The sequence below is a fragment of the Zeugodacus cucurbitae genome, chromosome 3 (genome assembly GCF_028554725.1).
Source record: "Zeugodacus cucurbitae isolate PBARC_wt_2022May chromosome 3, idZeuCucr1.2, whole genome shotgun sequence".
NCBI classification, from domain to species: Eukaryota; Metazoa; Arthropoda; class Insecta; order Diptera; family Tephritidae; genus Zeugodacus; species Zeugodacus cucurbitae.
This window is the reverse complement of record NC_071668.1, coordinates 19,980,309-19,993,687: the sequence shown is the minus strand read 5'-3', so window position 1 is coordinate 19,993,687 and position 13,379 is coordinate 19,980,309. Positions and strand designations below refer to the sequence as shown.

General features: G+C 32.7%; 1 protein-coding gene across 1 annotated transcript in view; it reads left to right on the top strand.

Annotated features, from left to right (window-relative positions):
- The window catches only part of LOC105216393 (insulin gene enhancer protein isl-1), a 66,943-nt gene extending 53,564 nt beyond the window's left edge, over positions 1–13,379 (top strand). Inside the window, exons 3-9 of the mRNA XM_011190863.3 lie at positions 5,390–5,520; positions 5,604–5,792; positions 10,545–10,665; positions 11,494–11,656; positions 11,758–11,973; positions 12,044–12,227; positions 12,354–13,379. Of these exons, the coding sequence (XP_011189165.1) occupies positions 5,390–5,520; positions 5,604–5,792; positions 10,545–10,665; positions 11,494–11,656; positions 11,758–11,973; positions 12,044–12,227; positions 12,354–12,733 (1,384 nt within the window). The 3' untranslated portion in view covers positions 12,734–13,379. The remainder of the gene's footprint in view (positions 1–5,389; positions 5,521–5,603; positions 5,793–10,544; positions 10,666–11,493; positions 11,657–11,757; positions 11,974–12,043; positions 12,228–12,353) is intronic.

Here is a 13,379-nt window from a genome sequence, read left to right as displayed (position 1 = left end):
TTTCTTTAGACATAATAAAAAAAAAACAATTAATAATAAAAAAAATTTGTAATAATACAAAATTAGCGCTACAGATAAAAATCGTGTTATAAAAAATATAGCATATAAAAATAAATAAAAATACAAAGAAAAATTGGGAAAAAACTATGTAGTATATAAATACACACATTAGTGTGAACTTTGCCTAAACAATTTATTTTTAAACGTAAGCGCGCTTGATCTTATATAGTTAGATTTATTCATAGTTGTAGTTATTTTGCCATGAACTGCGATAATGGCTCTGTGTTATTATTATTTTATTTTATTTTTTATTTATTTTTTTGTTATTATTTAGACAATTAGTTGGCTTGCGCGAAATAGCCGCTTAGCAACTATGGCCATCCTTATGAAAATTTAGCAAGTGTCAGGCGCTTCTGCCACGCGCTTGGGTATTTTTCGCAAAGCCACGCGACTATCTTCTATACCTCCGACTACATGGCTTCACTAATATGATATATGTACATATAAATATGTACATACATACATTTTTGAGAAGTGAGATAAGTTAACTTGAGTATAATTATGGTCATCTGATCCCCTCATTTATTGCTGAGGGAAATTTCCTAAGTTATTCATAGTTATTATATTGAATTTTATTAAAAACTTCACGACTAACGACCTCAGGGGTATTAGAAGGTAAATTTTAAGAATTTAACTCTTATATGAGGCTATTTGGTATAAAGATTAATTGTCATAACTCATGAAGAAACAAGTCTAACATATTTGAATCTAAACGTAATAGAAAATTAATTTCACAGTCTCTATAAAGAAATCTCACCTTCGACCCTGTAAAAAAAAACTACCAAAAATACGGACCCAGGCTCATATTCAATAATTTTAGCCGTTACTATTATGAAATTTAATATTTGAGGCTTTGAAATCTGCCTTTAGATTTGTTTCCTACTTTAAAAGAACGCCCTATAATTAATTATATAATATATATTTATTCGACAAGTTTTAAATATTTATACCCGAACTGACAAAAGGAATCTCTTTTCCCGATTTTATTTATTTTTCCCACATTATATTGGGGTTCTAAGGAGTTTAGACATGCTTTGAATTAACCAATGTTCGATATTACCCTAAACCGATATATTTAAGACCATTTAAGTGGTTATATACAGTTAGAAAAAGAGCTACAGCTGATCTCCAGGAGCTCCTCTCAAAAAAGACGTTTTGCGGTGACCACTATATCTCGGAACTGGATCATCCGAAATTAAAAAACCAAACAGATTTCGTTAAAATAATGTTAAATCTAGTAATTAATCGAAGGAATAAGCAAAATAAAATTTTTTGACAAAATGACGGTTTCTCAAAAAAAAAATCGATTTTTCACTGAAATTTCGGCCTTAAATTGTTTATAAAAAAAATATATATTTATCGGAGAGAAAAAATCTTCGATGAATTACTAAAAAATATATTTAAGAAGGTCGTGTTAAAATTTGAGACTAATCGGTCTAGCCGTTTTCGAGTAATTTTGGTCACCGACTTTGAAAACACCATTTTGAGAAAAACGCGTTTAAAGTTTGGACCTTGCACTCTGAAACACCTTTTCAAATTTTTCATTTGCTTGTAACTTTGAAAATATTCACCGGAACGATATGAAATTTTCTGTGTATATTCTTAAATATATGTACATTAAGAAAATGAAATAAAAAAAAAAATCGATTTTTTGAAAATTCTAACTGTATATAACCCTTAACCGAGCTTTATTTGATCTCAAGTGTTGTCTTTTGTTCTAATATGTCTAATGGCGAAGAAAATTTAAAATATATTTATAAATCAGCCATTTCGAACTAATTTATACCAATTATGCCATACTATTATTTATTTTATAACACTTTATAGCAAATTGTACCCACTACATATATATATAGTTGTCTAAAGACTTATTATACTCTCTTTAGACCAATTATACCAACATTATACTACTTTATACCAAATTTTGCCAAAAAGGGTTTGTACAAGAGTGAATTAGAGACAAATTCAAATTTTATACCAAATTGTAGCAACAAGTATGTGTACTAGGGTTGATCAGAGACAAATTCAGGCCTAACTATATGCTCTTTAGAAGTTTTATGAACTAGATGTAAGTCATTTATAATTATTCTTCGTTTGTACTAAACTGAGACTACTTTATACTAAATTATAAACACAAGGGCTACTTAGAGACAACTGAATATTATAGAAAATGAAGTGCGTGTCTCTCTTAAGACACTCTTCGCGTATTTTTTGCAAAGTACATACTACATACATATGTAAATAGCTTCAACTTTTGCCTTTAGATATATCAACTAGTTACTACTGGATTGAAATAATATTGACATGTTAATTTGCGCCCAAAACCGAACTGATGAAATTTGCACTATAATTGCGAGATTTAAAAAAAAAATACTATAATTAGGTTTTTATGTTGTGTGTGAAATTAGCCAGCGGCAAGTCTGTGGTCACATGATTGCGGGAGAAATTCGGAGTACTATATATTTTACTTAGTAACAGCTGATTGAGGGGTTTAATGATAGAAGTAAAGTGATACCTGATACCAAATAAAGCGAGAAAAAAGATAGGTAGGGAGAAAGGGAGAGAGAGAGAGAGGGATGTGGTTTATGACTGAAAATGTGGACTTCCTATTGTTAGAAAGTAGAATAGGTTAGGTTAGGTTAAAAGCCAGTAAAGTGGAAAAAAATATATATTTTATCAGGAATTATTTTATTGAATATTATTTAAAAATATAAATTTTTTATATTTTCGGTACAGTCACAGCTTAAATATAAGCACACTTATTTAAAAAAAAAATAAATAAATAAAAATAAAATAAATATTTTTCCTCCACCCAATCAATCAATCGTCATGCTCTTCTTCATATATTATACATATTTGTTATAGTAAAAATACCGACAATATGCAAATGAATTGTACAAATTAAAATCTCCCAGAGCAAATTTGTACGCCACTACAATGGCATTTAGCAAAGCTTTGATAAATAATGCGACAACAAAAGCATTTAAATAACAATGTGCGAGTATTTAACTACAGTAGCCCAAAACACACGCACACACATCTCTTAGTTAAAAATTAACAAATGTTTGTAGGTGTATAAATATTATAACAACAATATTTGTAAACAAAATTTGGTTGTTGTAACAACATGCGCCACCGCTTGGCGCTCACCAAAAGCTGTTAAAAGATGAAAATGATTTACAAAAACAACAAAAAAAAAACAAAATTCAAATGCGCTGTTGCCGTGTAGTAGAATGCCTCAATTTGTTTAACGCGATACTCTAATAAAAACTGTTAAACAGTTAAAAATAAACTTGGCAGCAGAGCGCCTATAAGCTTCATAGTTATTTATGTGTTTGTGCACCAGTGCGCCCCACACTGCAGCCAGCAGCCCACTGTGTGTGAACAATGTCGATATTGTACATGCGTTAATATTTAAATAATTCATTAACACGCGCCAGGCAATCGATAATAAATTAGCACAATTTTCATCTTAAAATAAATAAAATTAAATAATATGAGGTGGAATGAAAAATAGATAGAGAAAAAAATATAAAAAAATTGGAAGTTTAAAAAATAATAAAAAAAAATTTAATAAAAAATAGAATCATAAACATAAAAAAAATAAATAAATAAAAATAAAAAAAATCGTAACAAAAATTTTTGTTATTAAAAAAAAAAATAAAAAAAATTATAAATTTATATAAAAATAAAAAAATTATAACAAAAAAATTTTTTATTAAAAAAAATAAAAAATAAATTATAAATTTATTAAACAAAATAAAAAAATCACACTTTTTTTTCTTTTTTTAAGTATATTTTTCTTCATCTTAAATTCTATATAGGCTCTTTAAAAATATGAAAATTCAAAAGTGTCTATATTTTTACATATTTATGGTAATGTAAATAAGGAAAAATAAACAAAGCGCTGCATACACTTAGAAACTGTTAATGAATTTACAAAGCTATTTAAATAAAAATTTAAATAAATATTGAAATTACATGGTTGTGTAAGCATGTAAAAATATGGCTTTTATACAATAATGTGGCAATTTTACAAGGTTATATGCTTACTTATATGATTTTTTGTTTGTTTTTGTTGTAAATTTTAAATTTTTTATTTATTTTAATTTTATTTTGAATTAGAAAAATAAATTTTATGGTCATGTGAGCAATAAAAATATTATATTTTTACAATAATATGGCAACATTCCAAGGTTTTGAAAATTTTAATTTTTTGTATTTTAAATATTTTAATTGTATTATTATTAGAAAAATAAATTTATGGGCAGGTAAGTAAAAAAAAAAATATATATTTTACAATAATATGGCAACATTTCAAGGTTTTTGGATTTTTTTTTTTTTATAATATTTATTACAAAAATAGTTCTTATGGTCATGAAGCAATAATTATATAATTTTTCCACAATAATCTGGCAACCTTACATGCTTATATGATTACTTATATGAGTTTTTGTTTTGAATAATTTTTTTTTTTTTTTTTTTTTTTTTGAATTAGAAAAATAAATTTTATGGTCAATCAAGTATTAAAAAATAATATGCCCACAATAATATGGCAACATTCCATTTTTATGTTATTATCTTTTATTTTAAATATTTTTCATTTTTATTATAAAAGTGGTATTTAAAAATAATAAAAATATTATATTTTTACAAAAGTCTGGCAACTTCACATTATTCTATGCTTACTTATTGAAATAATTGTATTTTTTGATTTCCAATGTTTATAATATTTATTACAAAAATAAATTAAATTGTCTTGCAAGTAAACAAAAATATAATTTTTTGTTAACATATGGCAACACTCAACATTTTTTTTAATATTTTTTTGTTTTTTAATTTTAAAGTTTTATAATTTTGCTAAAATAATTTTATGTTCATGCAAACAATATATAAATAAAATTATTTTTTTTTAAATGTGGCAACTAGACAAGATTCTGTGCTTATTTGTAATTCTTTATATTTGTTTTTGTTGTAAATTTTATTTTTCGTTTTTAAATATTTATTATAAAAATTAAATTAAATGGTCTTACAAGTAAAAAATTTTTTTTTTCGCAATCATATGGCAACACTGAAAATTACATATATTTTTTTAAATTGTTTAATTTTTACTATTAAATTCCTTTTTCCTTTTTTAAATTTTTTTTTTAATTTTTGTGCTTAAACAATAATATTTTCCTACCATAATTTCCTAATATGGCAACACTAAAATTTTTTATAAATATTTTACTAATTTATAAAGCAAATATCAATATGTTTTAAAATAATTAATAAAAAAAATTAAATTTTATACAATTTTATTAACCCTCCTTCCCCCCCTCTCTTCCAGATTATTTGGTACAAAATGTGATAAATGCGGCAACTCATTTAGTAAAAATGACTTTGTGATGCGCGCAAAAACGAAAATATTCCATATTGAATGCTTTCGTTGTTCGGCGTGTGCGAGACAATTGCTGCCAGGTAAATATTTACATTTAATTACATTCGAATGCAAAAATCATTTAAATGCCATTAATTATATTCTCTATTTTTCCCGGTTGTAGGCGATGAGTTTGCGTTACGAGATGGCGGCATTTTATATTGTAAAGAAGATCATGATGTTCTAGAGAAATCCTCACAAAGTAGTCTAACGTCATCATCTATAGAGAGCAACAACAATAATAGTAGTAGTAATAATAATAATACGAGTCTTAGTAATAATAATCATTCCAGCGAGTTGGGTTCAATGTCAGGTGAGTCAGAGATTTATTAATTATTATTTTTTATGACTATATTATTATTATTAAATGTGGAATCTATCAAGCTGTTGAACAATATTTAACCAAAACTATAATTATATGTTATGAAATTTCTTAAAACATAATAATTAAGAGACTCTATAATTTCTAGTTTTTAATATTGTCCCTTAAAAACTCTTCATGAACTATCGAGACCTTAAGTGATCCAAGTTCCAACTATCGTACACTCGGAGTTCGGTTATAAAAAGGCCGCTCCTTAGCAAGACGAAAATGGTTATACCCTCGATCCATGATCCACCTAGTCTTATAAAAGCCTGAACTTCCCTTCTGAGCTTACTTAAGTTCACATCAATGATCTGATCCGCCGTACAGATCTCTAATAAATTTAATATAAACCGCTGAATACCGAAATAGATCCATCACTTGAAATATATTAACTTTCTTCCAAGACAGATCATTCAGTTCTTCAATCAGACTCCCAATCATCAGAGCTTGAGAACCATTCCTTCTGAAATCACCTCTAAAGATCCGGCTTCCTTATCAAATAATTTTAAACTAAGCTTTACACCAACTCAAAACCACTTAATCGCTCTCCATTCTAGATCACTCCTCTACAAATACAACAACAACAGCATCTTCAATGTACATATCTATGTCTTCTTCTTATCAACGTCTGTCATTTTCTAATCTACACTCCCAATCTTTTTGTATCACCTTGTAGCGACAATTGTGAAAACATTCTTAATTATGTCTTGTTCCACGACACAACTACAAGTTGTTATCTAATTGCGGGCGTTCTTTGTTCTACAGCCCCTGACGTCTCTACTTCGCTCCTCGTAATTTCTATTGTATTTCCGACAATCGATCTACAGTCAAACGATTACAGTGCGAAGAACATTCGTTTGTTCGTGTCGGCCGCGCTTTTTGATCTTAACTTTGTATAATGAAACAAAATGAGTGAAATTAAAATCTGTAACAGCAAACAAGCTAGTAGATGCTGAGATATCGCCCACGCTCTTGATTCTGATCGTGTTTATAACTGTTTTGCTTTTGTTCTTCGCTTTTTTTTTTTTGCTTGTTAACATTGTAAGTGTTTATGAAGAGAAATTGTTTGGGGGGAAATGTGTTTCTTGCGCATTAAAAATAGAAATTTTGCTCGTGGCAAGGTCATTTGGAAAGTGGAGCAACGATGCTGAATTATGTCTACATAGAGATCCGGTCAATGCAAACATCTATTCGTGAGATCGTGAGAGGTGACTTTTGGAGTTCAGGTGGAATTATGCTGAAGAGCAGACTAAACTCTTTCGTTTCTGCGACTGTTCGGTGTACGAAACTTGAGTAGATCCTGTCTTGTATTGAGTCAAGGACCGACACCTCGACAACAACAGCTTCGGACCTTCCATTCAGAAGAGTATTAATTAAAAGAAGATATGATATAAAGGAAACTTTGTATAAGAAGACCACAAGACATCTATGATATCTCTTTTAAACCAGGACTAGAGACTGGCTCGGGAATTTTTTTTCCTGAGACTGATTAGAGAATTCTAGAGGGGGCAAAATGTGTTCCTAATCAATTCTATAAGTGGTTCCGACTCTACATAACTTTTAAGCTAGATCTTTAGCTTCTTTAAGTGAAACTTTTGTTAGGAGAAGACTTTGAATGGATTTCGGCAATTCCTCAAATGAGTTTCGGAAGTCTAATTAACTGTATATAGACTATTAACAAGTCCGTCATTGAGTTCAGGTCGAAAAGAAGCTAGGAACTGGTAAAGGTAAAATAAAGGTACTCAATCTAACTTAACCGGTTGAAGGATTCTCACTTTATAAACAGTCCTCAATTGATTAACACTCTAAGTATAATGAGTCCACTCCCAGGAACTACCAAACTCTATTCTTTTTGAACTATGAACACGTCAGAGAAGAGAACAACCCATCTCTTCTGCACAACAGACGTACCGATGTACATTTGATGACGATCTAAGTCACATGAAAAGTGCCGCCAAAAAATAAACAAACAACAATTGTACAGCAAAATGACAAGAGGTACAACAATTTCGATAGTTCATCAAACAATTGCCAACGACGATTGGAAATCAAACAGAAATCAAAAGCATAAAGAACAACAAAAAATCGAAAACAGTGATCGCTATGATAAACAACAAACAACACGATCGCTATCGCGAGCACACAGATACATACACACATACACATTTACATATATGTCTGTAAGAGTTGTCTGCGATCGCGCTTTGGTTTTGTGGGCGGCATGCAGTTGGAGACAGGTGACACTGCCGGCTATGAGACACCTGTGTGCCGGTTTTCGCTCTCAGTGTGTGTTTGTGAACCTTTCTCAAGAAGTTGTCAACAAAAAAAACGCGACCAAAATTGTTTTGTCTGCCAACCAACCAACGAAGCAGACAGCTCACCAGGCAACCAGCTCACCGTTCGCTTGCTTGATACACATGCAACCCTGTCGCAGTTAGTCTAGTCATCTACTACAGATTGCCTTGTATTGACCCTTTGGTCTTGACCATTCACTACTTGTACTATAATGTAAGTAAATACATGGAGGCTAACTGGCTGACTGACTGGCTAAACGGCTGAGCGCTTCGCTGCTTTTTATTTGTGTTTCATTGGCTCGGCGCGGCGGTGTTCTTTAAAGTGGTTTTCTTTTTTTTTTTTTTGCACATATGGAAATTCCAAGGGTCCATTGATGGTATATGAGTATGTATATATTGTGTATATATGTCAGAGCTGCAAAACTATCGATGACACTATCGATAGTGATGCCATTATTTCGATTATCGTAGGTCATTTGCGTATAACGATAGTATTTATATTTTTTTTCTTTTATATACAACAAAAATAGTTCCTTTCCTCCATCTTATGCTCTATTGCCTATAGGCGCTCGTAACTTCTTAATTTTATTAGATACTGCTGGAATTGGTGTCAACACCGCTATGATAGGTGTATAGCTCGTATGTCGGCATATCGTTTTCATACGCTTAAATAGTAATTCGCATTTTTCACTCGCTATATGTGTGCTAAATGTGCCAATTTCTTCCGACTCGCACATAACTTAATTATCGTAAATACCGAGATTGTAACTGTGATAACGCATTGGCATTGGGTTTGGGAATGACTTACTCCGCTCGATATGTATATATATATATATATGTGTATGCGAAGCCATTCATTAATAAATATGCTATTTGAGAGATTGAGTCATAATCTCAGCGAGCAATGAGCAAGACTTTTTATTATACCGGTTCCATATCTAACTCTCTCTTTATACCAATCTTAAGTAATCATATGGAGTTAATCAAAACTCTCTTCAATTGGAAAATCTCCAAATTATTAACTGCAAACATTTGAAGTCTTTCTTCTTTTAATAAAAATCACTTATTCGCATAAGGTCAGGCTGGACCTCTGCTTCTTTCGAAAAATACATATAATATTTAATTAAAAAGAAGACACAGTTGAGAAATAATATGTTTTTTAAAGAGAGAAATTATAGAATTTGGATTAACTAAGAATAGATCTCCTTAGGAATCAATAATATAAGGTTTTAACTGAAGTCTGACGCTTTGACAAAAAGACTTTAGGTTACATCTAAGGACTTAAGATTAAAACCTTATATACGAGACTTGCAGTAAGAAGTCTTTGGCACCTTTAGCAAGAAGCCTTTTGAAAGTTTACATAAGACAAGTAAACCTTGAAGACTGATTTTCGATTCTGAAAAAACTTCCTAAATGTTGTCTAATAGAAGCCTAAAGTACCATTAGGTTAATCATGAGTCGAAAAATGTTTAAAATTGGATCCGTTGTCTCTCAACAAGAATTTGAAACCACCGAATGTATTTCTTTTATAATAATATCCAATATAATTACAAAAAATCTCAAAAATCTCATAATCAAACGTTCCGAAACAAAGGTATAGTAATCCTAAAACTGTTCTCTACAGAATACAGGCTATATGAAAATCAACTTCTAAGTAACGAAAATCAAATATCGAAGTTTCGGAATTTTTTTTCTTCATTCTCCAGTCAGGCTCCAAGTTTTCTCTATAATAATTTACCCAACCGGAGAACCCAATTTTCAATCATGTCAACCCCTCCATAAATCCAATTTTTTTAAGTCTTCTTACTGTAACTTTTTAAGTCCATTTTTTTCGTTCCTGTAAAATTGTACAGTAATCTTTAAGCATCTTCACAAAAACTTCCCAGTCATTATTGATATGTACAGCCCATACAACAACCAAAAAAAAAGGTATTTATCGCATCTCTTTGGAGTTAATTTTAAAATCGACAAGAACTTAAAAATTCCACTGATTTCCAACAATTGAACTCGATGCCTGTCGGTGGTAGCAAATATGCGCTTTGAAGCTGCCGAAACGCGCCGACAAGTGAATATTTTGTATGCAATTTTTCAACACCATTCGATGGCAGAAACTAATTATAGTTTCGAATAACAAAAACAAGAATAACAGCAAGAGTCCAAATCAAGAGCGAATGTCATCAGCTAGTGATGCTAGTGATGATTGTTGTTTTTTCATATGATTTTGGGTCGATGCAAATTGTAGAGGAAGAGATATACGATCTTATATTGTTTGAAATCATCTGTAATTGAGATTAAGTTGCGTTTTTGAAAAATAATATATCTACTTATAAGACTTTATTTCAATTTTAATATTTGATAGTTTTAGAACTTCATATTCATCATTACCATCTCTCAATTCCCTTTTCAGATTCTGGTAGTGAATCAGGCTCACATAAAAGTATTAGGGAAAAAAGGCCTTCGGGTCCATCGGACGGTAAACCGACACGGGTGCGAACGGTCTTGAATGAGAAGCAACTACACACATTAAGGTAAGTTTCTACAAATATACATTGTACTCTTTATGGTTCTCAAGAGTGCTGAGTAAACTCCTCAAGAGAAAGCCCAGATATTCAAACGAAGCTATCGATTTTGTTTCGATGAGGCGGTTTTGATTCAAATGCCTTCAGGTCTGAACCATAATTTGAGAATGAGACTCATCGTCGATTGTTTTAATCCTGTACAAAAGTTCCGAATTTCGAGAAACTGCAATTCTTCCAGGAAATAATTACTTGGCCTTGTTTACTGACCGTCCGGTCTTCTATATCTTTTTCGACAATAACTTCTGCGGGATGACCTCAAGGTTCGGTTGGTAATACTGGGGTCGTAAGTAGGAACCCTATAAAAGTGTCTTCAAAGTGTTTTCAATCTGAATCCCTTTATGTTTTTCCAGAAAGCTTGGAATAGGTTCATGATTCCTAGTTTACTTTCGAAGAACCGAGGAAACAAAAAGTCTCTAAAATCTAGTCGTACCTTTTCGAATAACTTTAATTGGTCAACTTGTCTACGAAGACAATCTACTCAAAGAAACATTATCTGAAACTTTGAATTTTGTCCGAAACCAAAACCGGGTTTATTGTGAAATGGCTTGGAATCCCGAACTACTGTATAATATCTTGACATACCTTCAGAAACCAACTATTTCGCCCCCCTAAAAGTTAACAATCCGAAATCTCTTCTCAGCAGGAAATAATCAGACAACTTAACATAACCTCACTTGTGCTTCCATTAAAGGAATCTTTGAAATTCTTCAGCTCTAAACTTCTGTCTCCACTTTTCCTCACATAACTAATCCAACTCTTTCCTCTTCCTCTTTGCAGAACCTGCTACAATGCTAATCCGCGACCTGATGCGCTCATGAAGGAGCAACTGGTGGAGATGACTGGTCTCTCGCCACGTGTCATACGAGTCTGGTTTCAGAATAAACGCTGCAAAGACAAGAAGAAGACCATACAAATGAAACTGCAAATGCAACAGGAGAAGGTATGTACCAAACACTAAACTATCGAGAGCATCAACCGCCACGAAAGAGACTTTAATTTGAGTTTAACTGATGAAAGTTTCTTTTTGCGTTGCGTTTATAGGAGGGACGCAAGCTCGGTTATGGCGCCATGCAGGGCATACCGATGATAGCGAGTTCGCCGGTGCGTCACGATTCGCCATTGAATTTGCAGGGCATCGATGTGCAAACATATCAGCCGCCATGGAAAGCCTTATCCGATTTCGCATTGCATGCGGATTTGGACAGCAATGGTGCGATCAATACGCACACGCCCGCGTTCCAGCAACTTGTCAATCAGGTGGGTGTCCAAGAATTGTAAATGTTCTCTAGTACCGTGACTAATATTTTTTTCTCTCTTCTCTTTACAGATGCATGGTTACGATCTCAATGGCATGCCACCGTTGCCGCCGCATCAACAGCAAGGTCCGCATCCGCCACCGCCCGGTCAGCAAATGAATGGACCACCCATTGGCAGTATGGATTCCGGCATAACGTCACATCATCATCCGGACAGCACTGACTCATATGTGACCTATCTGGAGAGCGATGACAGTATGCAAGGCAGTCCGTAGAAAAGCATGTGCAAACGTATCTAATTTGCTCTTCTTCTTCTTCTCGTTCTTGTCGATCCAAAAAAAAAATTAAAAAAAAAATCACAAAAAAAATTTACAATAACAGAGTCCAAACTGGCTTTGACACCAACATCGTCAATGTCTTTGTCCATGTCATCATCCTCGTCGCTATCATCAGCCTCCACATCGGCGGCCACATCCATCGCATCGCCACCAACCGCCGCGCACACAGCCGGTGTGCTGTTGGGAAGCGGTGCTGCAGCTGGCGTCATCGGCGGTCTGGGTGTCGGCGGTGTTGTAGCAGCGGCTTGTGCGCTCAATACTGGACTCGGGCTGGGAGGCATGGCAATGGGGGTCGCCGGCGGTGGTGGTGTTGGTGTAGGAGTTGGCAACACACCGAGCTGTGGCCAAGCGCAGTCTGCCACGGAGCAGTTGATGCAAATGCTGCAAAAGGTGACGGCTTCGCCAACGCACGCGGTGCTGTGAAGGATGTACGAGGAGTTCTGCCGACAAGCCGGAACTCAGTGATGCACCCAGGGGCAAATGTGCAATTTTTGGAGGGGAGAAAGAGAGAGAGCAGTTGGAGCGACAAGCCGTTAGTTTAGTAAACAGTTAGATGTAGCGGGCGAAGTAGTTGATTGATGAAAAGCCAGTTAGTGTAAAGATTCAAATGAAAATTTTTGGTCAGGTGGCAACACTAAAGATCACTAAAGCTCTCAAAGTGAAAGCGCCGAGTCGCTTAAAAGTCAGAACGCTGCAGTGTTGAGTTATTGTAAGACAATTTACTGAAATCTCAACGACAAAATTACATAACGGTTCTCAAAAAATTTATTTCAAATTCAAAAAGTCACTTACCGTTATTTGTTAATTGAAATTTTAGTAAATTGTATCACAAAAACTCCAACGCTGTCACACATATATATAAGTATTGTTACTTTCACTTATTAATTGTTGTATTATTTTTGCAAAATTTTAAAAAATTAATTTTCAAAAAAAAAATAATTAAATTAAATATTCATGTTTATGGTTTGAAAATTTTCAAGGAAAATTTTGCACGACCGGCATTCAAAAATGGCTGCAAATGCAAACGGAAATGCTCACTCACTTAAAAAGTTCTTTACTTAAATGAAAA